This window comes from Polistes fuscatus, unplaced genomic scaffold (genome assembly GCF_010416935.1).
Source record: "Polistes fuscatus isolate 324 unplaced genomic scaffold, CU_Pfus_HIC Scaffold4, whole genome shotgun sequence".
NCBI classification, from domain to species: Eukaryota; Metazoa; Arthropoda; class Insecta; order Hymenoptera; family Vespidae; genus Polistes; species Polistes fuscatus.
Genome location: NW_025113118.1, coordinates 12,786,895 through 12,814,484, shown reverse-complemented (window position 1 = coordinate 12,814,484; position 27,590 = coordinate 12,786,895). Strand labels below are relative to the sequence as shown.

The 27,590-nt window shown below is 30.1% G+C and overlaps 6 protein-coding genes across 16 annotated transcripts; 2 read left to right on the top strand and 4 right to left on the bottom strand.

The window, feature by feature from the left end:
* The first annotated feature begins 6,976 nt into the window (after window positions 1-6,976).
* LOC122520595 (40S ribosomal protein S18) lies at window positions 6,977-8,284 on the top strand. Its single transcript, XM_043640709.1, has 4 exons — window positions 6,977-7,083; window positions 7,450-7,635; window positions 7,721-7,822; window positions 8,077-8,284. The coding sequence occupies exons 1-4, from the start codon at window positions 7,081-7,083 to the stop codon at window positions 8,242-8,244; spliced, it is 459 nt and encodes a 152-aa protein (XP_043496644.1). The 5' UTR covers window positions 6,977-7,080; the 3' UTR covers window positions 8,245-8,284.
* Window positions 8,285-8,916: 632 nt separating this feature from the next.
* On the bottom strand, window positions 8,917-15,342 carry LOC122520593 (endophilin-B2). 8 transcript variants are annotated; one of them, XM_043640702.1, is made up of 10 exons: window positions 15,111-15,342; window positions 13,754-13,895; window positions 13,544-13,672; window positions 13,301-13,463; window positions 13,168-13,231; window positions 13,045-13,080; window positions 12,066-12,256; window positions 11,343-11,456; window positions 10,096-10,231; window positions 8,917-9,050 (listed from the first exon to the last, which is right to left on the bottom strand). In XM_043640702.1, exons 1-10 carry the CDS (start codon window positions 15,171-15,173, stop codon window positions 8,940-8,942), a joined length of 1,149 nt encoding a protein of 382 aa, XP_043496637.1. In that variant the 5' UTR covers window positions 15,174-15,342; the 3' UTR covers window positions 8,917-8,939. The 8 variants fall into 8 exon arrangements, 5 of the variants coding, with proteins under 5 accessions (XP_043496637.1, XP_043496638.1, XP_043496639.1 ...); XR_006304566.1 differs by having other exon boundaries at window positions 9,002-9,050; window positions 10,017-10,231; XR_006304567.1 differs by lacking the exon at window positions 10,096-10,231 and adding an exon at window positions 10,017-10,074 and having other exon boundaries at window positions 9,002-9,050; window positions 15,111-15,340.
* A 510-nt stretch (window positions 15,343-15,852) lies between these two features.
* LOC122520592 (dolichyldiphosphatase 1-like) lies at window positions 15,853-17,420 on the bottom strand. Its single transcript, XM_043640701.1, has 5 exons — window positions 17,225-17,420; window positions 16,843-16,943; window positions 16,569-16,747; window positions 16,261-16,488; window positions 15,853-16,024 (listed from the first exon to the last, which is right to left on the bottom strand). Exons 1-5 carry the CDS (start codon window positions 17,322-17,324, stop codon window positions 15,895-15,897), a joined length of 738 nt encoding a protein of 245 aa, XP_043496636.1. The 5' UTR covers window positions 17,325-17,420; the 3' UTR covers window positions 15,853-15,894.
* A 695-nt stretch (window positions 17,421-18,115) lies between these two features.
* LOC122520590 (queuine tRNA-ribosyltransferase catalytic subunit) lies at window positions 18,116-20,316 on the top strand. The gene is made up of 7 exons (XM_043640699.1): window positions 18,116-18,315; window positions 18,390-18,479; window positions 18,553-18,706; window positions 18,805-18,937; window positions 19,013-19,174; window positions 19,243-19,411; window positions 19,494-20,316. Exons 1-7 carry the CDS (start codon window positions 18,136-18,138, stop codon window positions 19,836-19,838), a joined length of 1,233 nt encoding a protein of 410 aa, XP_043496634.1. The 5' UTR covers window positions 18,116-18,135; the 3' UTR covers window positions 19,839-20,316.
* On the bottom strand, window positions 20,157-21,399 carry LOC122520591 (coiled-coil domain-containing protein 25). The gene is made up of 5 exons (XM_043640700.1): window positions 21,292-21,399; window positions 21,111-21,158; window positions 20,939-21,030; window positions 20,464-20,846; window positions 20,157-20,373 (listed from the first exon to the last, which is right to left on the bottom strand). Exons 1-5 carry the CDS (start codon window positions 21,314-21,316, stop codon window positions 20,292-20,294), a joined length of 630 nt encoding a protein of 209 aa, XP_043496635.1. The 5' UTR covers window positions 21,317-21,399; the 3' UTR covers window positions 20,157-20,291.
* Window positions 21,400-21,736: 337 nt separating this feature from the next.
* On the bottom strand, window positions 21,737-25,387 carry LOC122520589 (ubiquitin-associated domain-containing protein 1). 4 transcript variants are annotated; one of them, XM_043640695.1, is made up of 9 exons: window positions 25,198-25,387; window positions 23,760-23,938; window positions 23,477-23,673; window positions 23,243-23,403; window positions 22,968-23,173; window positions 22,717-22,895; window positions 22,440-22,630; window positions 22,226-22,364; window positions 21,737-22,143 (listed from the first exon to the last, which is right to left on the bottom strand). In XM_043640695.1, exons 1-9 carry the CDS (start codon window positions 25,315-25,317, stop codon window positions 22,019-22,021), a joined length of 1,497 nt encoding a protein of 498 aa, XP_043496630.1. In that variant the 5' UTR covers window positions 25,318-25,387; the 3' UTR covers window positions 21,737-22,018. The 4 variants fall into 4 exon arrangements, with proteins under 4 accessions (XP_043496630.1, XP_043496633.1, XP_043496631.1 ...); XM_043640698.1 differs by lacking the exon at window positions 25,198-25,387 and adding an exon at window positions 24,612-24,629; XM_043640696.1 differs by lacking the exon at window positions 25,198-25,387 and adding an exon at window positions 24,067-24,577.
* Between the last annotated feature and the right edge of the window lie 2,203 nt (window positions 25,388-27,590).

The window sequence follows — 27,590 nt, the reverse complement described above, 5'->3', positions numbered from 1 at the left end:
ATTAACTTCTGTCATCTTTTTCTGTCGTTTGAGAAGAATAAAACGAAACAATCGTCGAGTTTTTTCTTTTTTTTAATAATTTGATAACTATGATAATAATTACAAAAATTAAACCATGTATGTTTATATTAGTATTGTAATTGAATAGATAAGACGTTTCCTTTTTCATGTTGTTTTGAGTAGCACGATACGAGAGGATATAGTGAAACGTTAATGTCTAAGATCGAGTAAGTCTGGCGGTGAAATTATATTTTTTAATTATGACCAGAGCAAGTTCATAATTGGTGCTCACTACGAGGGGGATGAAACTTATTAGTCGGCAAGACTTTAACGTACTGGGGAATGTAACAACCCTGGGCTCGTGGAAGGATATCGTTGCTTTATCTCAGGGGCGCGGCTATTTTCCTTCAATTTCTTATTTATTTATATGATTTTTTCCTAAATAAATTCTCACATTTTCATATATCTTTTTTTATTCTTACATTTACGAACTAACGAATATCTAGAAATTTATATATCGAACAAATATAATCAATTAACGAATGTAAAATAATTATTAATATCGTGTAAATAGAATAAAAATATTAATTAAAAGATAATTCAATAAAATATTCGTTTCATTTCTAAGCGAGTATTTGAAAAGAGGAACAATTATTATTTATTTTATATTGAATGATATTTAATAAACGCCTAATAATTATTATATTAATATTTACAAAATGTTAATTACAAATCTACGATCAAACGAACATCGAGATAAATGTTAAGATAAATAAATATCGAAGAAAAAATTATTTAGAAAAAGGAGCCACGACGAGAGTAGGAGCATCCCTGGCGCTAATCTCGAGTTACGCAGCAACATTTTCTTGTAGACAACAAAAATATATGAACTGGGTAGGTAGGTGGCATACACGGAATGCATATTAAGCTTTTTATTCCGTTTAGTTTATTTATACGCATATGTGTGTGTATATCTTATTGTTATTTATATAATTTAACCCTTTACACTCGAGCGGCGCCGATACGGCGCCCAGCTGATTTCAAGTTTCATTAAATATCACAACAAAACTAATTACAGAGTGTAGTATTTATCAAAGTTTGTTTTTTTTTCGACATATAAATGAATAAACTGATGATATTATATTATTTCTATACGCTTGTTTGTTTATAAATGTTTTTAAAGTACGAGTGCAAAGGGTTAAATGTTTGCTGAGGCACGTTTAAGTATTCCGAGTGTATCATCTTATTGTTATATATCATTTATCAAATATAATTAAAAAAACATTCGATAAAAATATTTCATTGGAATGAACAATCTGTCCAATTTTTCGAAAGAGGTCAGCCATCGTCGTAACCGCGAGTAGGTGGGTAGAGAAGATTATGTTTCGCATGAACTACCGAAACGCGTTCTAATTAACTGGTTCACGTAGACCAGCTCATTATATGGATTATTACCCTCCTAGCTTAACGTTCATTCTACGTGCTATAATCTTCTAATCTCGAGTAAAATTATACTTCCAAAATTAATCATCTGGAAATAAAAGTATACATAAATACATCGTTAAATCAAATTTCAATTAATTTATCATCGTATTTTCTTATCAAACTTATTATAGATATTTATTAAAGTATTTATTTATTTCGATATTTCATTCAAATTCATACCGATTTACGAATTTATATACAATTAATATTTTTATCATATAACACACACACACACAGAGACACACACATTTTTTCAAAATTAATAAGAACGTTCCACAGGACAATCATTAGAAAAAACAAAAAAATATTAATTGTTGGTAAAATTATCAAATCAAAATAATACGAAATAATTTAGAAATAAAATATTTCCAAGAGAAAATTATATAAGATGAAAATAACATAATTCCTTAAATAGTATACACACGATTCTCGTAAATGTTGGATTAGAAGTAAGAAAAGAAAAAAAGGAAAAAAAAATAAAAAATAAAAGAAAACAACAGGAATTGGAAGGAAAATAATAGTTGAAATCGTAAAACATATAGAAGCAAGGGTATAAAGGAATATACCCAGTGGCTGAGGCGGCCATGATGGTTGAGAAATCTCGCTTATCAACGTGGGAAGAACAGCAGCAGCAGCAGCAGCAGCTTCTACGGAGACGAAGGGGGGAAAAGAAGAGAAGAGAAGAGAAGAGAGGAGAGGAGAGGAGAGGAGAAAGCACAAGAGAGAGAGGAAGAAGATATCGGGTCAATACTTCGTGGGGGGTGGGGACAGAGGGGGCAGGGGGCTTGGGGGGTGGAAGGGGGAGCCGAAACGAGAGAGATGAGGCCAAAGGAGAGAAGGTAAAGAAGGGAGGCTCTGCCAAATGGAGGGGGAGCATTTCGCTTTTGCCGCTCCTCCTCTTTCGCGCAGCATCCGATTGGCGGTGGCAAGGTGTTAAGGGTGGAGGACAGGAAACAAAGACAGAAGAGACGAATGCCCCAAGAATAAGGAAGGATATTCGATTTTTTCCTCCCCCTCCGCCCTCCACCCACCTCATCTCACCTCACCTAACCTCACCTCACCTCACCTCACCTCGCCCCTATAATCCTGTGTACCCTTTTTTATTTCTTAGATTAATAAATAACGTAACACGTTTTTATTTCGTTGTTCAATTAATCGAATTAAACTCGCGAGCGTATCTTTTCATATTTCTTTTATCTAATTCGCGTGTGAAAGAAAAGAAATGGAATATATTTTATTAGAAAGAAAGAAAAATCCCCCCCCCCGTCCAAGCGTAATCGATATTTATTTGTATCCTTAAAGAAGGTAGGACAGGGGGGCGAGGAGGAGAATGTCTGAAATAATAATAATGGTGTGAAATAGTGGGTATTATTTTGTGTAAAAAAAATATAAAAGGGTTTTTTTTCTCTATCAACAGAGGATGTTAGACGTTATTGAAGGTGAAAAGAACGTATCAGGGATCTTGAAGCTCGTCGTTCATTGGTGGTTAGAAGTCGTGCGAAGGTGGGGAAGGGTAGGAAGATAGAAGAAGGTTGGTAAGGACGAGGAGAGGGAGTACGAAGGGAGAAAGAGAGAGAGAAGGAAGACTCATCGCCTATCACCGTTGGGACGAAGCAGAACGTTCGCCTCGAATGCGGTAAGGGTGGATGAGGAGCCTCGTGAAATGCCATCATCAAGCATTCATAAGGTATAGCGGCCTATTTATCAAAGGCAACTCGCTGCCTTCCCTTGGAAGCGTATCAAGAAATTGCGGATGGGAAAGAGATAAGGTTGCGAAAAAAAAACAAGAAAAAGAAAAAGAAAAAGAAAAACAACAACTTTATACGGCCCTGGAAATCTCTCTTATGGTTCCCCTTTTTTTGACGTCATTTTTATAACTAAACTCATTTATATTTTCTATCTTGGAATCGGATCGGTCTACACACCCGTATTTAGTTACTCCACCTATTTTGTAACCAGCCCCCCCCCACCGCACTCCCACCACCCCGTTGATTTTGATTATTCTCTTTTCTCATCCGATTGAATTTTTCTATCGACGATTTTCAACACTTTTCTTTTTTTTCCCTATTCTTCTTCGATAATTGACTTTTTAAATAGGAGAGAGAGGGGGGGGGAACAGGGAAGGGGGAATAAGGTTATCGATCGCGACAGGTTTTTTTTTTTCTATTCGATTCTCCATAAGGGAATAACGATGTTATAGGTCCGAGTAGAGTGAAACGTTCGATGAAAGCCATAAGGAAGGTATCATCATCGATCAAAATCAATGCTGGGATTAAGAAAATGAAAAAATAAAAATAGAGGGAGTGATCGGACCCTTCGAAAAAAAAAAAAAAGAAAGAAAAAAAATACACCGACCAATTATCGCAAGCCCAGTGAAATACTCGGCATATGCGAAGCTCTCTCTCTCTCTCTCTGGCTTCCCCCGTTTCCCTTCTGAAGGTCGAGGGGTTGCAGTCAACGAGAAGGCTAGTTTTGTCATTGGAATTTGATGATCCTATTCTGTCCCATAGGATTCTCTACATAAATATTTGTCCAGGTAATCCCATAGATAAATCCGCTCGTTTTCTTCCTTCGCATATTTCTATTGTTCCTTTTACAGATGTACGTTGCACGCCATTCTTCTTTTAGACCAAGTTTCTCTTCATTAAAAAACACGCCATCAGAATTTTATTCGATAGTTTCTGTAATATTTTTTTGTCTTCTAAGAACTCGTTTATATCTTATATTCGTTCGACCAATCTATGTGATCGAATTATATTTTAATGAATAAATAATATCAAAAAATAGAAATTTATCGAGAGATAATTGATTATTTTGTTCTGTATTAAATCGGTTAGAGTATTTTCTTCGGATGATGTTACACAACATCCCTCGTGTAATAATCCTTTCGAATTATCCGGGCAAGCCATTGTTCTACGCTCGATTAATTTCTTCGCGCAACCCTTTCATCCCCCGTTAAACCCCTTAGCGACTCGTTCTCTTATTTACTGACAGCAGGTACGGATTTACCCTTCTGGCAAGTGTAACACGAGGACACGCATGTTGGCACCCCACAAAATAATAAACACGAATGTTCCATATGTAACGGATATACATGATGTCACCATGACAATCGCGATGATCCCCACTGCTAGAAGTGAAATCACTTGGTTTAGCATTTTTTCAACAGGGAGGGGGCAAACTTTCTAAAAGGGGATAATCGAGAGGATTGGCTTGAAAAATCAGTTGAAAATATATTCGATAATTTGTTTGATCAGTTAATTAACTTCAATATGATTTTGTATATATGAATATAAACGAATGATATTAATACTGTAAATATTAATATCAGAAAAGTATCGAAATATAAACATTTTCATTCTCGGAGTAGTTCCCTCGGGAAGCCGCACCCTGTGGGAGATTTTATTTCTTTACCTGGTAGCAATGCTGGAAGTCGACAACTCCAAGTTTTCTTCAGCTAGGTGGTCAGAAACTTTTCAATGATTTCGTCATGCCTAGCTGTTGACTTTCATTATTGGTTGTAAACGACGTTTTTTACTTTGAACGTTTTACCGCTGCGAAGGTCAAACTTGACCTGAACAACAATGACTATATTATATATATAGTCTCTCTCTCTCTCTCAGCTAGCCAATGTGATGTTGAATTTTTTGACAAACAGACGTCGTATTTCTATTTTTTATTTGGTTACTTAAAAATATCCCATTTGGTATCTACGCGGAATATATTATTTTACGAAACGTTAGCATGTGTCGAATAGTTACTTGTAAATCCCTCAGATAATCCTATTTAAGGCGGCAACTATCAATAATATAGTGAACAGCTCCTCCCTCTTGTAATAGGGCATTACTTAAGTATGATAAATCATGTCTTTGGGACGCGTCATTAAAAAAGAAACTTAAATCATTCGATTGTTGATGATCTTGTCAAAATGAAAATAGATTAATCAAAATTTTTATGCGAATGCAAATAAAAATATATTTTTACGAGGATGTCATTTTTTGCCAACCTATTTTGATTACTATCTATTTATTCATTATTTATTAATGTTGCAATCTATTTTTGATACCTGATTTCTATACGATTTGTAATAATATAATTATTTCCTCTTCGAATAAGAGAAAATACACGAAGAAGCAAGCAAGTTATTCCTTAGGATTCAACATGTTCACGGTTTCTTTCTTATTCCGTCCTAATTCGAGAGAACGACTGCCGTAAAACGAATCAGAGGGGGATCATGCCTTGAAATTTCTTCGCCGGATTACCCTCTGGACGATCGTTCCTCCTTCCTCTTCCAGTAACCGGGATGAAGAAGGGATGAAAATTTCGGAGAACCAACCGGCAAGAAATCGCACTCCCACTTTTCTACGAACGCGATTGCTTTCGAGTTATCAAATTCTTATCGAATTGTACGTGCAATAAATTTCATAGTATTAGAACAATCTAAAAAAAAAAAAAAAAAAAAGAGAGAGATAATAAGAAATAAAAAACTTCGAGGATAAAATTGTAAAATAAATTTTGATTTGATTGCTATCGATTTATTCAATTTATAATAAATCTATAATAAAATTTTCAAAGTAAAATATCAAGAACAAAACAAATTTGATTATCTTCGATGTTTTTTTAACAAAATCAAGTTTTGCTTTCGTAAAATATTTGAAGTTATTTCTCAACGTTCTCGGCTATTGTGGTCTACGTGAATGTTTTTATTAAGAGAAAATAAGATTCCTCCATTATGCAGAATCGTATTTGCTCGTTTTAGTAGTTACTTGTCTTTTATTTTTCTTCGTTATTCGTATTGTCAGTAAAAAAACAACGGGAATAACAATAGAGCTAGAGTTTAACAGGAGCTACAGTTCTTCTATCACTGCTGACTACCACCTTTCATAGTTTTTAAGGGCGTCGTTCGAAGGTTTACGACTGCGCGAGAAGATGAGCTCGACCTAGGTACAGACTACATATATTTTCATCCTAGTTGTCCCTCACGACGATTTATCCTAACTCATACGAAATTCTTAATGTAATATTTTTTATTTCATTCACGATGAAATTATCTAATACATTTGAACAATACTTTTTCCATATATACAAATAATTTATTGAAATTATATGATTTAATCGTTTTTATAATATCTTATTTTAAAAAACATAGATATCTTTATTTAAAAAATTAATTGATACTATTATCAGTAATAAATTATGATAATAGGACCTTGTTAATTAAGGGATGTTTTTTAATTCTTATTTTTACCGCTAGATAGCATACTTGTCCGGTTATAAACGCGGTCGGTAAAAAATATAATTGTGCGACGATCACACAGATGACGCTCAGAATATCATCATTGCGTTTCATATATTTAAAACTTATAATATAAATAGATAATAAAACTTTATTAAAATACAATATTAATTTATAATTATAATTGAATAATTCTCTATATCAAAAAGTAATGTCTATAAAATTGATTAAAATCAAAAAATGAATTTTTTTCTTACAAAATCGATAGTTTTCGATATTCGATAGTTTTCGATATATTCTCGAGAACCCAAGTTTCATTTCCTGTTTTAACTCCTTTTAGGTTTCGCTAATTTAGCAAGATGGTAAGTTCTTCAATATTTTATGATAAAAATCGACATTTATTATAAGAATCTCGACGAAAGTGCATAAATATTTTTACGACTATTATTTAGAATCAAATGATCTAATTTCTACTGACGATATTTTTGAATTTTATGAGAAAATGGTAAAATATAAAAAGACAGGTTATTTTTCGACTCACAGTCGTGAATGGTCGTAGTGTTCACATAATATCAACTATTTATGTTTATTTTATTATTGTTTCTATTTAACTTATAGGGGTTTTTCTACGCTTATTCCATAAACAAGTTTTTTAATGGCCTACTAATAAGTTAATTTTGCATTTATTTGATTTCATGAGTTTAATTGTTTATCTTTTTAATATGCAGTCACTAGTCATTCCTGAGAAGTTCCAACACATTCTTCGTGTCATGGGCACGAATATCGACGGTAACAGGAAGGTCATGTTTGCGATGACGGCCATCAAGGGTGTAGGTCGTCGTTACGCCAACATCGTTCTTAAAAAAGCTGACATCGACTTAAACAAACGTGCCGGAGAATGTTCAGAAGAGGAGGTAAAAAAAAGAATGAATAATCTTCTAACATGAATATTATCTCTACCATAATTCAATATTTAACATATAAACATTGTGTTTATAGGTCGAAAAAATTGTTACAATTATGGCTAATCCCAGGCAATACAAAATTCCTGACTGGTTTTTGAATAGACAAAAAGATATTGTCGATGGAAAGTACACCCAGGTACGGTACAATTATTTAAAATTTTAAAACTCAATACTGCATGCACAATAACACGGCCAGTAGTATAAACAATCATACTTATTCGGTTAGTTTGTTGTGCAAAATTAACTGTGCATATGTAAACACATTTATTTGTATTTATTTCTAAATGCTAATATGAAATCTATGCACAACATTTTTACAATTATAACATTGTATCGCTTTATATAATTTTAAAAACTAAATATCAAATTAACTTATTATTTTTCTTGTAGCTTACTAGCGCCAATTTAGATTCCAAGCTTCGTGATGATTTAGAGCGTATGAAGAAGATTCGTGCTCACAGAGGTTTACGTCATTATTGGGGCTTACGTGTACGTGGTCAACATACCAAGACTACTGGCAGACGTGGTCGCACTGTTGGTGTATCCAAGAAGAAGTAATTTTATATGTCATTAATTATTAATAAATACTGAAAATTAATTACCTGTGTTTTTTATTTTTCTTAATTACATTAATTTGGTAGGAAGTAAAACATTGACTGTACAATTTTTAATAATATTATTTAACTCGTTCGCTATCACCCACGTCATGGAGAAGAAATTTCAATTATAATTTGAAACTTAATTTTCATATTTATTGCTGTAATAAATGTTTATTGCGAGCCTCTTGATGAAAATCAATGCGTCATTAATATGTGACATTAGTAGCGAACGTTTTAAAATGGATTTTAATTGAATATAGATAATAGTTAAATGCATAGATTTTTACTCATATCTTTAAATGTAGATTTGATAAAATTCATTAAAGTTAACATTATTTAACTTTAGAACAATATCTTCGTTAACAACGTTTAGCGAAGGCACACACCAAATTTTTAACAATCTCTAGCATATAACAGTAATAATTTAATAATTGATTTTTATATAATTGAATTATTAGGATATATTATTTTTATTTATTCAAATCGCAACTCTAAGTAAAGAAAATTTTCTTGAACTTCTATCATAAATTTTATATATATATATATATGTGTGTGTGTATGTGTGTGTGCGTGTCTGTAAAATTTGTAAAGAATATTTTTCCCTAAGGCAGTTGAGAATGACAAATTTGAATTTTTTAAACTTTTTTTTTTTACTTAATAACTAACAATAGTTTCAAGATATGCCTTAGGTACTCTTCCTCGTTGATTTCCTCTTATCCCAATTAAATAATCTTCGTCTCCAGGAATTTCCAAAATGGAAATTACCTATAAATGTAATAAAACATGTATTGCATAGTTAATAAACATAGATGATAAATGAAAGACTAAACTTTTATTAATTACGTGTGTACACATCACGTTTGTTAATCCCTCGCACTATGATTTAACGTACGAAACTTCGTGCTAGATTTCCTACACGTTATTATAGTACGAGGAATTAATTAACAATTTATTTATGTACGACTATTCTGAAAGACGATAACCAAAAACGAGGAAAAATATGAAACCTTAATATTAAATCAAATTATAAGTATTTATTTAACATGCAAAATATGAATAAATATACAATTAAACGAATAAACGTGTATATGATATAATTAATAATAATAATTCTAATGAACAAAATATACAGAAAAATAATAAACAGACTGAGAATATTACGACTTTTTTTTAACAAAAATATAAAAAATTATTCGTTACTCTATCTATATATATATATATATATATATATTTTTATAAAATCTATTTTTAATATATCTATTTAAAAATTAATTAATATTATTTTTTCATGCATCTATTCGCATGATAAGTATAATGCCAATTCTCCTACAATAGAAATTTATTATCCTAGATCACTTCCATTTGAGTATTACATGGAACTTCTTATATTATTTTTTATAAACTTGATTATAGTGTAACCTAGAAATAAAAGTTATAAATTATATGTAATATAATAAAATATGATGTTTCACAATAATTAAAATAAATTATCTTAACACGTTCGTTACCGAGCCATGGAGAAGAGATTCCATTACCAATCGCTACTTGAATCGTTCATTTACTGATAACTCACTATATGTGACACAATAACTAACATGTTAAGTTAATTATACAAGCTAATGTATAAAATAATTGAACAAAGTGAATGAACAGAAAGGAAAATCTTTTAAATACACTTATGTGCATGTGAGCTTGAAAATATCTAATGAAAATAACAGAAATTAAACTTACAGTTCGGACGAATATCATGCCTTGTTTATGGATACATGGAACGCATGCTGTCATCTACCTAAATCACAAATTTGGTTACCTCGTCTTGCATGACACTAAGCTCGGTTGAATCCCTAGCATCATAATCACAGACTACTCTTGCACGATCTTGACCATTTTCCACTTGTGCAGTAGGATTTGTTGAGGTGGTCGAGTGATAGGGACCCCCAGTTAAGCTGGGTAGGATAAATTATAATAGGATGAATTTGATGATTACACTTATAAGAGGAGAGACAAGTTGAAAAGACACAGATTTCTTTTAAATTCTACGCAGTTCTAGGAGTTCATCAAGATAACGCACCGTGCAAGCAGGAAGAAACAATAATTAAACGTTTCAAAAAAATGGAAGGAGAAATTTCACATGCATTTTTATATACCAGTATATTTTTCCATTTGAAACAAATTGGTTTTGTGTGTTGTCCTTATGAACCCCTACAACTGTGTTGAATTTTAAAATATCAGTGTTCTGTCAATTTGGATCTCAACTTGTTCAAGAAATATACATAGAAAAGGATAAATTATAAAATGAACCTCCTTTTCCCTCAAATAAATAAAGAAAGAATAATTGTGTACAACAATATCTTACACTAAGAGTTAAATAATTTGTGTGACAAACACGCAAGAAGCGTGAACACTGCACTTATACGAATAATAAAGACGAAGTAATGTAACACAGATGTATTCTAAATATAACAATTAAGCTTACATGAGATATCGTTAATGTATAAAAACACAAGCACACCTTCCAAATTATTATAATTAAAATAAATGCAGTAAATTAATTGTTATGAAGTTAAAGCGTGATAATAATGCATTGCTTAGAAGATAAATATATAAAAGAAATTAATTCTGTTATAACAGATAATTGTACTGTTGATGTACGATGTAATGTAACGTCATAATATAAATTTGTGAAAAGATTTAGACATAGACAATGAAATTTTATAATTCGAGGAAAGATAGTATTGAGCTATACAAAGTTATCTTTTTCCCACACGTTTAACAGAAAATATATAGAATTTCGTTGTAAACGTATTTTTATTTGCTGATATTTACTAACAAGTTTAATTCAACAATTTGAAAAAATTCAACCTTTTAAATATATTTTGTAAAGTGATAATGTAATATTTAACAGCTATCTGTTTGATCAACAGTGAAGAGAGCGTATCGTTTAATATAATAACTCTTCATAGATTTATTAGGAGATCATTACCCATTTAAAGAAGTAATATCATAATGTAAAACTATATTTTAGATATGTCAGTGTCAAAGGTAGCGGTAACATACGTTGAATCAGCGAGAGCATTATTTATAGACAGATTTTGGGATGGAGTGGGTGAGGGTGTTAGCTCGATCACTTCCTCGCTGTTGACTCTCAGCAAAGGACTCGGCTGACGTGCCCTGCATAATCCCCACCATGCAAGCAAAGATAGAAAGTGGAAAATAGAATATTAGAAAAAGATAGAAATAGAAAAAGCGGGATATAGGATTTAATAGCGGAAAAGTAATTTAATTCACCACTACCAATAAATCTGCAAAAATCGGTGACAACATTGAGCTATCGAATCGTGTTAATGTTAGAAGTAGTTTTACACCAAAATTGTAATAATAGATTTATAAAGAAGAATATACGAACATTAATCGTTAAGATATCTTGTAAGATATTTTAATATTTACACATAATAAACAATTTGTAGCTTTATTTCTCCAAGAAGACGAGACTAGAATTATTTTTATAATAATTCTTCTTGGAAAAAAAAATATTAAAAGCTTAGCACAATAATTACCAATTGTTCTAACTATAAAATACGATGATCTTAACGAATGAGTAATGGTTCTAAAGCTTTTCTTAGGAATGGTAATAGTCTAAGTTTAATAGACATTACTCACTCGGATCACCAAAGAGTAGGATAGCTGTACAGAAAAGATTGAATTTGTGTACTGCAAGGGTTGTGCGGGAAAACCAAAAGACACACTGCTAACATAAATAATGAAAATAAATTAACTTACCCGGCAAGTTCACGTTGCAATTCTTGCATAGTCGCATGACATTGCGCGTAATGACGTGCTTGTGCTTCCACGAATTCGTGTAAACATCTCAAATGTCCAGCTTGGGAACTAGATACTCCTTCTAAAAGTAGCTTCGCGATTTCTGCTTGGCGATCAAATTCCGATTGTGCCACCCTCAGCTCCCTCTCTGCCTAAGTTTAGTAATATTCAAGTTTCATTTCTTTCTTTATATTATTTTAATGTCTTATATATTTTATTTATATATATATATATAACTCCTCGCACTATATAACAACGCATAAGACACTTGATATCCTTTACAACACAAATACAAATCCTATTTATGGTCAATTCTTACGAGTCAAATATAAGAAATACGAAATATACAACCAAATATAATACACAGCTTTCTGCATTAAATCATAGTGCAAGGAGTTCAATACTTTAATAAAATAATTGAAAATTGTTGCCTTAATACTATATAGTATCATTATATTAGCTAAAAAACATTTACGAATAAATATTATATTAAATTTACTTATATATACATGCATGATTGCTTTACACTCATTTAGATATTTGTGTGTGGTGTAATTAACATATATAGACGAATATAACAATTAAAAGAAATAATAATAAGGGATAGTTCAGACGTTAAATATAGTTCTTAAATGGTCTCAATCCGAGGTAATATAAAATGTAACGTTTATGTTGCTTCTTGTATAAAAAATACATTTAAATAAAAGTTACGACAAATAATTGCAGGATCGAAGACAAACAAAGGTGGGTAGTTCTCAATATTAAAAAAAAAACTGTTTGTAGAGAGTTTTGCTTCGTTTCTATGATCACTTCAACTCGTTTGCAATGTGTAAATATATCAAAATAAAATAAAATAAAGTAAAATAAAATAAAAAAAAAAAAAAAGTAGAGCACATTGCACAAGAACGAGATATCTCAGAACTTTTCGTTTCGTTAATACCTGATCGAGTAATACTTCGGGTGAAACGCCAGAGTCCTATGAAATGCAGCAATGTACGGGACAAAACACAGAATAAACATACAGAGAAAATGCATTAATTAAACTAACGGTAATAGAACTTACACTCTGTTGGCCCACCATGCTTCTGGCTTTCCTTACTCGATTCTTACATGCATCTAAATCCAACCTAAACATAGTAGCATTCTTATATAATAAGAAATATTCTATTAATTGAACAATATAATTTGAATATTACCTCTTAGTTTCTAATATAGCCATCTCCTTGCTAACAGTTTTCATTTCTCCGTCTAAAAACTTTCTTAACGGTTGTATATAACAATTGGCTGCTATTCCAATAAAATCTCTTTCGATTTGACCCAACTTTTGTTGACACTGGCCTACTTTTATCAAAGAGCTACCTGCAATAAATTATACGAATAAGAAAAATATTTGACTAATCAAATTATTTAAATTAATTAACAATAGATATTGCACGTACCATAAGCGACACCAGGACCAAAATCATTTCCAGCTTCTATCATATCGATGCCTACGTATTCGAGATTGCTAAGTCTGTTGGGTTTCTTTTTATCAATTTTTTCATAAAAGAAATCCTCAATTCTATTTCCTAAAATAAAATAAACACATACGCATTATCATTTATTTATTCTTTTATTATTTTGTAACTTTTTAATTAATTGTTTTATACCTGGATTAGGAGTAAGTACAGCTTCCATATTCCTGAGAACTTTTTCTGTCCACGTTTTAGTTGCATTTGCCCTTTCAGCGAGATGTTCTAAATGTGCATCTAATTCAGTTTTCTCGGATGTACCTAACGTTTCTTCTGTTAGCTAATAATATAGAATCAAAAATTGAGCAAGGTCAGTACATTAGCAGAAAACTCGATGCAAAATATGAAGATCCAATATAATTTGTATATATATGGTGTCCTGTAATAACTGATGGTATAAGCAAACAGTGGTGATTCTACGTGAAAAAACTAAGTCGAAAATGTAGAATAAAATTAGTTTCTATGAAATATTTTTGTCGGAAAAGATAAATTTGAAAATTCATCAAGTAAATATGCACTTAACTGGACTTGAAACCTTGGAAACTAAAAGCTTTGTCTGATAAGCATAAAAGTAGAACAGATACAATAGATATTATCGTACTGACAACGTTTGTAAACATATTAAGAAGTACAAGAATGCTTTCTGAAATATCCAAAGGAAAGATAGTAAAATCCGTTGAGCTAAAACTGAAACAGTTGCATGCATACATACTCAATTAATTTTCAAACTTATTTTTCTAAAAAATAAACCTTTATATGAATTAATTTTGTTTTACATTTTCAATTTAGCTTTTTATATAGAATCACCCCTTATTCGCTTGTACCATTAGTTACGGGACACCTTGTATAAAGAATATTCATCAAATTTAATTATAATATTTAAAAGATATTAATAACTTATGCGATTAGAGTAAGTAATAAATTAAAAAAAAAAGGATAGAATAATAATATTAGTCATTACTGTTTGGCGTTTATGGATTGAGTCATCCAATAATAGAACTTTTTACAATATAGAATGTAATATATAATTCCTTTAGTAGAATTTATTTAATTCTATCCTAATTTTTTTTTTTTTTTGAGTATATAATATACTGTTAACAAATTGAAATGATAAAATCTGCAGTATATTATACAATCTACTAATCATGGGTATACGTTACACAACATAAATATGTATTACAAGGGGAATGCATTCATTGTCAATTTTATTCACATAGATTACAATTAGGTTAAAAAATAGTTCTTAGTAAGAATCTATTGCATGGATCTAAAAAGATTTTCTAATATATTTGTCGAGTCATTAAATAAAGTTTAAGTAAAAGTAAATTGATTTTTAACTGTCAATTAAATTTGAATTAGATTTTGCTTCTAGAAATGTATAAAATGTCAGATGTGACAGCGTTTACAAACGACAGTCATTGGTAGCGTAACACATCGTATCTTTCAATGTAATAAAGGTAGAAATTTGTTCAACAATTAATTAGGAAAATTTTACCTGTACAACTCTGCTCAATGCAGCACCAGCATCCTTAACCAATTTCTTTACGTTGAAATCCATTTTTGTTCTCTTTAACAGGATGACGATTATTCGGTGAATACCTTCTATTGCTTTTTATTTTCTATTGCTTCTTATTTTCTATCGATCCGTAATTCCGTAAACTTCCGCGAAGTGGCGCCGTTTAACTTTGCGCGTGAACTTTTACATATTCAAATTTTCCCGCTTTTTATCATCGATACAAATATTAATACTTTTTTTAATATTTCAAAAATTCAGAATTAAATTTTATAAAATTTAGCTAATCCACAAATAATTTGAAATTGAGATAAAAAAGAAGACTCATTTTTTAAATATTTTACTTATATACAAAGTACATTGTTTCTTATGTGCCATTTAAAACCAAAAATACTTTAATTCCTCCTATAAATTCATGGTAATATTAACTATGAAAAATAACAATACAATATGCATCAATATAATAAAAATATAAAAACTTGATATCAAAGAAAATAAGTGCGCAGACTAGTTCATAGAATAAACATTTAATTTACCGTATAATAAATGCAACAAAAGATTTTAAAATATAAAAAGATCGTACCTATATCTAACATAATTCTAATAATATACTTAAATACCATTTATTAACTGTAATATTTGTATAATAGATCGATGATTTATGATAGAATTTTTCTAATGGAATCATTCTAATGGAATGATGCTTAAAATCACAATTAAATTATTATAAAGGCAACGCTCGTTTATTTCGGCCAGAAATGAAACGTTACTGTGATTTCATGGATACAAATTTTCGCGAGCGTGATCGAACTTCTGTACGAATATTTGTATATTCAAACCACAATATATCCGGAATCGAAGATGTGTCGCGCAATAGCAGGTATTCCGATATTTGCCTGCAAGAAATAAACTTCGTAAATGTCATTTATTTCATTTAAACCCTATGACTAAGAAAAGCAAAACATGCATTTGGATGAATGAGTACAACGATGTGTGACAACTAGTTGCAGCAACAGACATGCGAATATAATGCCATTAAAATACTGATAGTTCCTAACGAGAATGTACCGCAGTCAAAGAATTAATAAATCAGAACTTAATTAAGATCAGCAAATAATTAAGATTAAAGTACCATGATACGATAATAGGAAACAAAGGAGTCAGAATAATATGCGTTGTCAAAAACCACAAGACTCCTAAAATAGCTCCCACAGTTAAACCCCATAAAACTTGCGAGGTGGTATGGTATTGTAGGTAAATTCTGCCATAAGACACTAAAACGGCTGTTATTATGCAACCAGTGACTATAATTATTCGCCAAAACCTTTCGGATATTGTGCTATTACTATTGTGATGTAACCTATATATCAACAAGTTTACATTATTGCAATTAATCAGTAATAATAATGATATGATAAAAGATACAAACAAAATATTTACCTAATGTATATGAAAAGTATTGCATATGCAGTAAAGAACCACATAAATTGTGCGTGAGAAGAGGGCATACCATATTCATTATAAATGCCATCACGTTTCAATGGTCTTGGTTCGCGAATTATATGTTTTAATATTAAATTAATAAATTCGTTCAATATGATTCCGCTAAAAAATAATATCTGAAATAGATAATAACGAATAATTTTAGAAAATAATTATTATATGTACGATAAATATAAATTTAAATAAAACTTTGTAAATGTTTTATACTCACAGTATGTAAATCCCTTCTGAACAAAATTAATGTTATAAAACTTGTCACAATAATGAAGGGTGCTAAGCTTACCAGGGCCAATAATTTACCAAATATGTCTCCTGTAAATAAAGCAAAAAATTCAATTTTAGACACAATACAAATTGGAAAAATAATAAAAATAGAATAGAATTACTTAATAATGCAACACAAAATAGATTGCACTACTAATTTCGTGTACATTCGTTAATACAAATAAAATACAAAGAATAATCTGTGAAAAATCAATGACACCTGTCATGTAAACAGGTAACAATAACAAAATGTAGACATGAAGAATCCAATAATTTTTCGGCTAACGTTAACTATATTTTTAATTATAGAAACAATGACAAATGTTTACCTCGTGGATATTCGACTAGAGTCAAAGATAAAGGAATCCATTTCAATTCATCAGTTGCATGTACAAAATGTGTTGTGAGCTCGTCGTCGAGCGATGCCATGTTACCGTAAAATTTGTAATCGCATGATTTCCATAGAAAGTCGAACAGTAAACGTAAGACTGAGAACCACTGAGAACTAGTAAATTTGAATATGCTATAACTTTTTTTAAGATGATATCTTTATACTATCGACAAATGACAGCAACTAAACTATCGATTTTGGAATTCAAATCATGAAGAACGAAATAAGATTATATATAAACGTATACAAATATTTATAATATTTAACAATAAAATTAAATTCTATAAATATATAAAACATAATGTGATTTTCTTTTCAAGTAACTACTATTGGTGAATTGCATTCTCCGATTTTGAAACTCTTGCCTTCTGATTGGTTAATAGCTATTATTTAATGAGTGTCTTTATTTGAACGATGGAAACATTTTCCTTGGCAACCCAATTCCACCTTAAATGCTTTTTTAAATTCAAAGAGTAAGATCTTTATGACAAATAATAAGATTTCTTTATTTACAATTGACATAGTTTGAAACAAAAAGATGAATTTCATTGGCTATAGCAGCCGGCTGTTCTAGCCAATAAGAATCGATTTCCAGATAGGGGACTTCCTTTGAAAAACGGACAATACATATGTTTATACGCGATATAGAACATTTAAGCTTCGAATTTTTTTATTTATAAAAAAAAGATGCTTAATAAATGAATTTATTAATGAGTAAATTATTTTAATTGTATAATAATTTATACCTGTAAATGATTGTAATTTTTATGTAAATAATACTTCTATAGGTTTGCAAATAATTACATTAGATTGTACTTCTAGTACACGTGTAATTATTTTATATGACAAATGCGTCATTGGGTTAAAAAATTAAATTTAAATAATTTACAAATAATGGCGGAAAATGGAGCATCACCTTTAAAGTTCGAAATTCTAGCAGAATGTAAAACCAGTAAAGCAAGAACTGGGAAAATGACTTTAATACATCATCACGTAGATACACCAGTTTTTATGCCAGTAGGAACACAGGTAGATATACAAATGTATAAGAAACAAAAAAATATATTTATTATTTGAGATTATATATATTATATCTATTTCAGGGTACTCTGAAAGGATTGTTACCTCAACAGCTGGAAGAATTGAATTGTCAAATAATTCTTGGCAACACTTATCATCTTGGAAACAGACCTGTATTTGATTTCTCATCTAAAACAATCTCGCATTTTCAATCTTATGGAATATTAAATAATTATTATTTTCTAGGGTATCGAAATATTACAAAAAGCAGGAGGTTTACATAAATTTATGAATTGGAAAAGAGCATTGTTAACGGATTCTGGTGGATTTCAAATGGTATCGTTATTATCACTTGCTAAAATCACAGAAGAAGGAGTAAACTTTAAGTCACCATACAATGGTATTTTGTAAGAGTGTAGAAAATAGCATAATTTTATAGATTATATGTTTAATTATAAATGCTTTTTAATTAAATTATATTTGTTTCTTTTTTTTTAGATGCTAATTGTATGTTGACTCCTGAACGGTCAATTCAAATTCAAAATACAATTGGTGCTGACATAATCATGCAATTAGATGATGTAGTTAAAAGCACCCTAACTGGACCAAGAGTAACGGAAGCTATGGAAAGGTAAATATTATTGAATACATTATATTTACTTTATTATAAAGTACAATTTTAATAATAAGAAGATTTAATTTACAGAACGATAAGATGGTTGGATAGATGTCTATCAGCACACGAAAGATCCGACGAACAAAGTATATTTCCTATTGTACAAGGTGGATTAAATTCTAAATTAAGAGCAGAATGTGCACGTGAATTAATTAAAAGAAAAGTAAATGGTTTTGCAATTGGAGGATTAAGGTATTATTAATTTAAATACTATCTATTTAACTTTATGAAATAATAAATAAATTAAAAATGTATTACAGCGGTGGTGAAAGTAAAGATACATTTTGGAGAATGGTACACCTTTCTACTGATATTCTTCCTAAAGACAAACCTCGTTATTTAATGGGTGTTGGTTTCGCTATAGATCTAGTTGTATGTTGTGCATTAGGTGTCGACATGTTTGATTGTGTATTTCCTACAAGAACGGCTGTAAGTAAAGTGCTACATATTCTTTATTATACTTAATAAATAGTTCCATAAAACAGGTGCTAATTTAAACTAATCATTTCAGAGATTTGGTTGTGCTTTGGTGCGTACAGGCCAATTAAATTTAAAACAAAGTCAATTTAGTAATGATATGAGACCAATCGATGAATCTTGTTCATGTAGTACTTGTAAGACGTATTCACGTGCATATCTTCATCACATAGTTACAATAGAAACAGTTGCGTGTCACTTATTAACAGTTCATAATATAGCATTTCAAATGAAATTAATGGAAGACATTAGAGAAAGTATAAAGCAGCAAAAGTATCCAGAATTTGTACAAAATTATATGTTAAATGTGTATCCGGATAAAGAGTATCCAGATTGGATAGTTAATGCTCTGCAAGCAGTTAATATTACATTGTTATAACGATTAATGGAATTAATATCCATGCAATATAAAATTCAACGACTTCTGTAAGTATTCTTTACATGGTGTACGATATTACTAAAAATTACTTATATAATATAATGCGAATGTTAATTATATTAACATATTATTAAAATAAAATACTTTTCAATGAAGTTAATAATTACATAATAGACAATTATTTATTAACACGTTCGCTATCGTGTCACGGAGAAGAGATTACAATCACAGCTTAAAATTTATCGAAGTCGATGAATCATAGATTGCGAACGTGTTGATAATGTCTTTACATTATAGAAATAATATTAAAAACAAGTGTTCGATCAGTATAACCATATTACATGATCAATACAAGTGCTTTTTATTTTATTTTAATTATATTCTCCGTAATATACATTAAAATATATTTTACAATAGGCACCACATGTAATAATTTAAATAATATTGAATTCATCACATAAAGTCATCCGAATCATAACCGCTGGTTTCTGTATTCGACGTCATGCTTTGCGAATTGAATAACGAATTATAGCTTCTATAGAAACGTATAAAGATATATTAAATAATAATATGCACATATTTGAGCATAAGAAAAATGAATAATTGTAAATAGGAAACAACATACCTTATTTCGGCTTCTTCTTGACGTCTTTTCTCTTCCGCTTTTTCTTTTTCCTTTTGTTCCCTCAAAAGCTTCTTCTTATCCTCTCGCTCACTTCTATCTCTTTGTTCTCTTTCCGCTTGTAAATTAACTTGCTCAGAACGCTTGGTTTTAATCAGTCGATTAACGATAGCATTCAAACGTTTGGTAACATGAATTTTTCTAACATCTTTCTCCTTATAAAAACCAACTTGACCGACTTCCATTCCTCGGGTTTTTTTCAAATTAGACCACATCGTATAGACGACATCGATGTCGTTCATTTTATTTCCATCGATACTATTAGCTTTTACCAATTGTGCAGCATCTTCCAAAACTGTACTTGGGATGTCGTCTATCGTTTGGCCCTAAAAATAATACAAAAAAGAAAGAGAAAGTAACCTAGTTTTACAATTATTTACAATAATAATATTAAAATAAATCTATAAATCATTTTTACCGGGTGTAATCGTAAATATACATGAGCCGATGAATATTTATCCACATGAAACCAAACATCTTCTGGCCAACCCCACTTAATTAAATCCTCGTCTACATAATGCATCAAAAAGATATTAATATTAATCCTTCATTAATTAATAATCAATACCATAAAATAATATCCAACTTACTTTCATATTTATCAACACCCATAAACAACGTTACTGGTGGTTGTACAACTGCAATGAAAAATAATCATTTACATCCTAACCTTAAAACATTCTTATGAAAAATAATTATAATTATATTCGCAAGCAAAATATAACATAGATGAATTTTTAAGAAATGTAGAATATAAATATTATAAATTACCGTCACTTGTAAAATAATAAACCATCGTTTCGTAATTATTTATATCAATGCACGTGTTAACGAAACTAACTGCCGAAAACAACTGTCAAAAATAATATAGAAACTAGCGCCACCAAGGGACTCAAAACTCTACTACTATCGAATTACTAACGATTAATATGTTAATTCCTAATTTAAATTGTAATTAAAATATATTATTTACATTCTCATTAATAAATACTTATTTATTGTAACAAAGTAGCCTGAATACTTTAAATTGAAGCCTACAAAAGTCTAACATTTTAAAAATATAATTAATAGTAACGCAGATAAATATTTAATTTATTATTCGAATAAAAAGTACAAAGCATTGTTGATTTTAAAAAATAAATAAGCTTATATAAATACACAGCACATTTCTAATTCTTTTTAAATCATTTCTATCATAAATAGTTAAAACAGAATTTATATATTATTTTAAAGTTATTACTTTCGTCAAACAGCTAATAATTAAATGACTTAGATTATATTAGATCTTATAATATGATCTTTAAGAACACTAGTTAATTCAATAAATATGTGATTTTTTCTCTCTTTTTTTAACAAACTGCATTTAAATATCGAATTTCTTGTCAATTGACACATGTATCCTGCATTAAGATCTATTCTTGTAAGTTTAATATGAAAATATGTTTGTCCCATAGATAACGAAGAGATTTTCATTTTAAAATAATAACATTAAAATGTCCTATAACAAATTAAATTGTTTTTCGGCATGATATGTTTTAAATATTAGATCCATTAGAGGATAGATTTCGGGATCGCTGACCCATTCGGCTGCATAAACAGGTTCATTTAGGATCTTTAAGAATACTGTGAAAAATTATTAGTTAATAAGAAAATAATTATATATTTCTTGGAATGATATTATTAAAAATGAATCATTCATATTTACCGAGAAGCGCGTTTGGATTATTAATGCTGAGTTGTATTTGAGGATTGTTCATAAATGCTTGATAAATCGAATCATTTGAGTTAAAGCTGATATTCGTATCTATTAAACTTAATTCTCGATTACCAAGTAACCATTCGCACTATACGAGTACAGATATCTTGTAATTATAGTAACCTAGATATCGATATTACATTTGATATAATATTATACTTACGGCATGAAATAGATCATTTCCGCAAGTTTTTAATGCTTCTATTATATCTTTCTCTTGAAAACCCATTTCCGAAAATTTGTTTACCAATCCTTCTTCTGGTTTAAAATTAAATTTTTTGATATACCGGAAATATTCTATTAAGACAGCTACAATGTTTAATAAATTCTCTTCCACGTATTTCGTGCTTCCATCTGAATGTTAATACAATAAATATATTTGTGTTGTTAGCAATATAAATTCAAATATGTTAAATGATTTTAATGTGCAATATTATTACCACTAAAAAGATCATTGCATGCATTCCAAAAGTTAATCTGTACAATCTCTGATGAATTAGAATCTTCTTCATTGGCCTTCTTTTTGGCTATCAAATTTAATATTACTGAAATAGTAAAATACTCAGATGGATATTCTTGATGTTCTATCAGCCAGTCTAAAGCCTGTGTCACATTGTTCCTATAAATATAATTTACTATATTTCATCATATTTTATTTGAAAAAATACCATACTTATATTATATTACTTACTTTTTTACGTAAAGTGCTACAATCCCCTGTTGCGTAGAATAACCAATATCAGTTAACGTTTCTAAATGTTCTGAATCAATTGATGGTAAACATAATTTTTTAAATTTCTTTTTAATCGTTTGAAATAGATTCGGTGCTTCTGAACTACCCATTAATAATCGAGCCGACGAATATGTAAGCGTTAATAAAATTTTACGAATTTCGACCTAAAACCATAGATGAAACAAAAGTATTTAATAAATACAATATATAATCTATCATAAATATAATTTTACCGCAAGTGAGAATTGAAGAGGTGGTATATATTTAGGGGGATTTCTTATGGGTAAATTATGAGTAGCCTCTTCTACATCTCTTATGCTTGGACCTCTCATATTTTCTTCCGTTGTACGACATGCTTTAAAATAAGTGTTGACAGGTATTAATAATAATTCATCTGAAATCAAAATAATATATACATATATGATATATAATGTACTGGTCTACCCTTAATAATAATTAAAATTTACCATGAAAAGTGATTTCTTCGTCCTGCACTGTTTTATTATCTGCGAGTTGTTTAAGCTTATTTGCATGGACTAAACGAAATTTATCAAACAATGAAATTCCATGAAACATCCCATGAAAATGTCGAACAGCCATCTCTTTAATAAGTTTAATCGTGGTATTCATATCTACATCCACATGTAATACAAAACCATCCGTACTGTATGTGGACAAAAGTATATGTAATTATTTAATATTTTGAATATTAAAGAAAATTAATTGATATTACGAAATATAATAATAAACCTGATAACTTTCACGAAAAATGGACTGGAGGATATCAGATTCATGCTTTTATTATTTTCTGAATTGCTTGTGCTAGTTGAAGAAGGAGCCAAGGACTGCCTTTCGGCAGTCCTTGAACTCTTTCTATTATACCAGGCTTCTGCTATTCGGCTACGCATCCATGGAATCATCAATTTGGCCTATAATATAAACAATCCATGTCAAACCAATCTCTTGTTTACTTTTATTCAAAATAAAAAGAAAAAAAAAGAAATGTTTATTTAACTTTTCATGTTTAATCTTCACTTGGATAATACAAATTACTTACTTCGTTTATAAACGCCGAATAAAATTAATTATTTCGTTAATTGGAATTTAAATTTTGAATTATTATAATATGTTTATTATCATTAGCATGCAGAGTTGTTAGTTACATATGTACATAGATTTTTAAGTTACATAACCTCGTTATTAAACAAAGTCAACCTAATTAATATTGTTGTTATTAGTTAATTGTTTTGAAAGTATATCTAATAGCTGAGATGCACCAAATTTGCATTAATTTAAATCATTATGCGATTATCAAATACGATCATCTTGTTTATGATCAATAATATTGTTATTATTCCGGTAGATTGCGCTATTAGAAGTGTCATATAAACGTCAAATGTAAATCCCCCCTTTTTTATCTACCGAGTTTCATTTTTGTTACTATCGGGACCACCAGAAAGCGATAGTGGTAGTACTTAACGCGATGACGGTTCAATACTATCAAAGAACACAGTATTTTATGATAGTATATGATAATATATATAGTATAGTTATATTGTAAAAGAAATTGAAACAATGATATTTAATTTTTAATGTACAAACATGTGTGTGCCTTCAGAAATGCATTTAAACGTATATTTTAAAAGGTCACCATTCAAGGCGATCAAATAGAAGAAAATCAAAAAGGTCTAATGTTAAATCCCACGATGATCACCTGTAACAAAAAGAAAACTATATTAATCATATAATAAATTTAAACGCGTGATTTTACATTTACATAAAGTATATACAAAGAAAAAAAAAAGGAAAAAGTACAAATATCGAGTTACTAAACAAAATAATATCTAATAATTATTACGAAAAACTTATAGAAAAGAACAATTTAAAATTTAATAAAATACGATCACAATAAAAAATTTTAAAAACGAAACAAGAAAAGAGAAATTACTGTAATATTTACCGAACGTTATTTAAGCTTTAAAATTTAATAATACAAAAATTGTAATATTTCTGACTCTAACTAAACACATATGCATCTTTTAGACGATAGAGATATATCGATGTTATATTCTCACATATATCTATCGAACTTTTCAATATTTCGTTTTGAAAACACTCACGTATGAAAATCTTGTGTGTAGCTATCGTTTGATATATAATAGGAAGGTGTAAAATACTTTTCAATTACCTGAGTTAAACGAGATGATGCAGTACGCTGGAACATATACAGCTGACAGAAAATGGCGTTTCCTCTACCTTTCCCCTGCGTTTCCCCTTGCGTTACCACTGCGTTGCCACTGCTGCGCATCTGCTGCGCGCGGTAGTATGCGCGGTAGTCCACTTTCAAAAAAAGTAGCGAAATCCGTTGACATCTGGCTGTCTTATAATTTTGCATTTTTTCCATCTATTATAGAAAAATATCGAATAGTTAAAAATAGGATATAGGAAAATAACAATTGTCGAAATATATACTTTATTAATCCAAACAATCAAAATTGAACATTATAAGTCGATATCTATAGAAATGATGCCGTAAAACAAGATATATATGATTGCGTAGAAAAATGCATACCAATGTACATGGAATTTTTTTCTACGCAAATATTCTTTATCCTCGACATTATCGTAATCTTTCGATTATATCATTTGAAAGTCATTTGCTAGAAAAATCGATTAGTATATAGGAAAATTATTTACATTAGAAAATATTTTTTAATTACCTGAGATTAACGGGACGACGTAGCATCCGTCCGATCTCCAGCACCGACGCCGCGGAAAAGAAAGAAGAATGATCAGCAAAGAGCCCTGATTGGCTTATAATTATTGCAAAAGAAAAAGATGACCAATCAGAAATTCCCAATTACCATATAGAAATGTATTTCACGCACACGTACGTAACTCGCCTTTCTTCATGACCACTCTAGTCAAGCTTGATATGATAATTTATTTATTAAATAAATAAAAAATTTATTCTATTTTACTATTTAAGGTACACGTATCTTGTTAATATTTAAAAAATAACGAAAAGAATAAAGACAATATGCACTTTAATCCTTATCACACAGAACAGAAAAACATACATAATTTATTTATTACAATAATTTATTTATTACAATAAAGATAGAATCAAGGCTCGCGTGGGCAGGGTCGCATCCTTTAAGTAAATTCCTTCTTAACAAATGGCGCCCTTTGCGAAGAAGGAATCCACCCGCTACCCATTGAGGGCCTTCACTAAAAAAAATATGGAGACGAACCTGAAAAAGAAAACATTATGCAGAAGTCGTTAACGTTTCATAGTAATTCATCTATTCGTATTCATAATTATTAAGAAACATTATAAGATAATTAGTTTCCATAGATGAAATGGATAAAAGGAACCAAGGAAAAGGAAAAAGAAGGATATGATATTAATTAGGGATTTAAAAGAAACTAATTACAATTATAATGTTTAAAGTAAGCGGTCTTTGGCTAGATTTTACTTGCAATGGAATGCATAACATATAAAATATGTTAAACATTATACTGAAAGTAAAATACCATTGCCCAGGTCTAACCACGAGGAGGTAACCGCTTCTGAAGACCCGGGATGTGCATCCTGAAGATGTCCCCATCCGAATTAAATTGAAACCATAGATGATGAAAGTCCCGAGAAGGTTTTTTTATAAGCCCCACTCTTAGGCCCCACCCTAAGAGTTTTATTCGGAAAATCCTTGCAATTATTATTGAAGAGTAAGAGAAAATTGGAATAGCAAATATCAAAATGATAAAGGAGGAGTGAAACATGAATAGAATCGCATAAACATGGAACCTATGAACAAATAAAATACATTAAATATAAATGTTACACGTGTGTAATGTGCTAAGGGGAGAAGAATAAATATATTAAAATTATACATGTAATTATACATTTAATTATAAATTTAATTATACAAATAATTATCTTATATTATCCTTTATTATAACTAAGTCTTCATGCTGTCCTGGTGTGGTCCTCGTGCTGTCCTGGTGTGGTCCTCGTGCTGTCCTGGTGTGGTCATCCTCCTATGTAACCTGCAACAAAAAAGCAAAGGGATCGGGAAGAAGTTGAAAAGTAGGCTTTTTAAAGTGAAACATTTTACGTTTTTTTTTTAAGTGGTATCCCACCGGTTGGACTAATCCACTGACTCTAATCTATATTACGAGGAACTTACGCTGCACGTACAGTTTGCCCACCAGCACTATATTTACTGCAAGCTTGAGGAACTGAATCCCTGGGCCCGTCTTACTAATAGCGGTGGTAGACATCCCTTCTAATGCAGTTTCAGTTCCTATGCTACGTGCACATCTATGCTTGCAAAATCGCGAGTTAAAAAAAGCAAAGTAAAATAAAAAAAAAAAAAAAAAGGATAGGGAGTTTCACTTTAAAAAGCTAAGGGTAGGACATGATTCTATCCTTGGGAGAAAGATAGAATCAAGGCTCGCGTGGGCAGGGTCGCATCCCTGAAGTAAATTCCTTCTTAACAAATGGCGCCCTTTGCGAAGAAGAAATCCACCCGCTACCCATTGAATTGTTTCTAAAAAAAAATAATAAAATTTTATTAA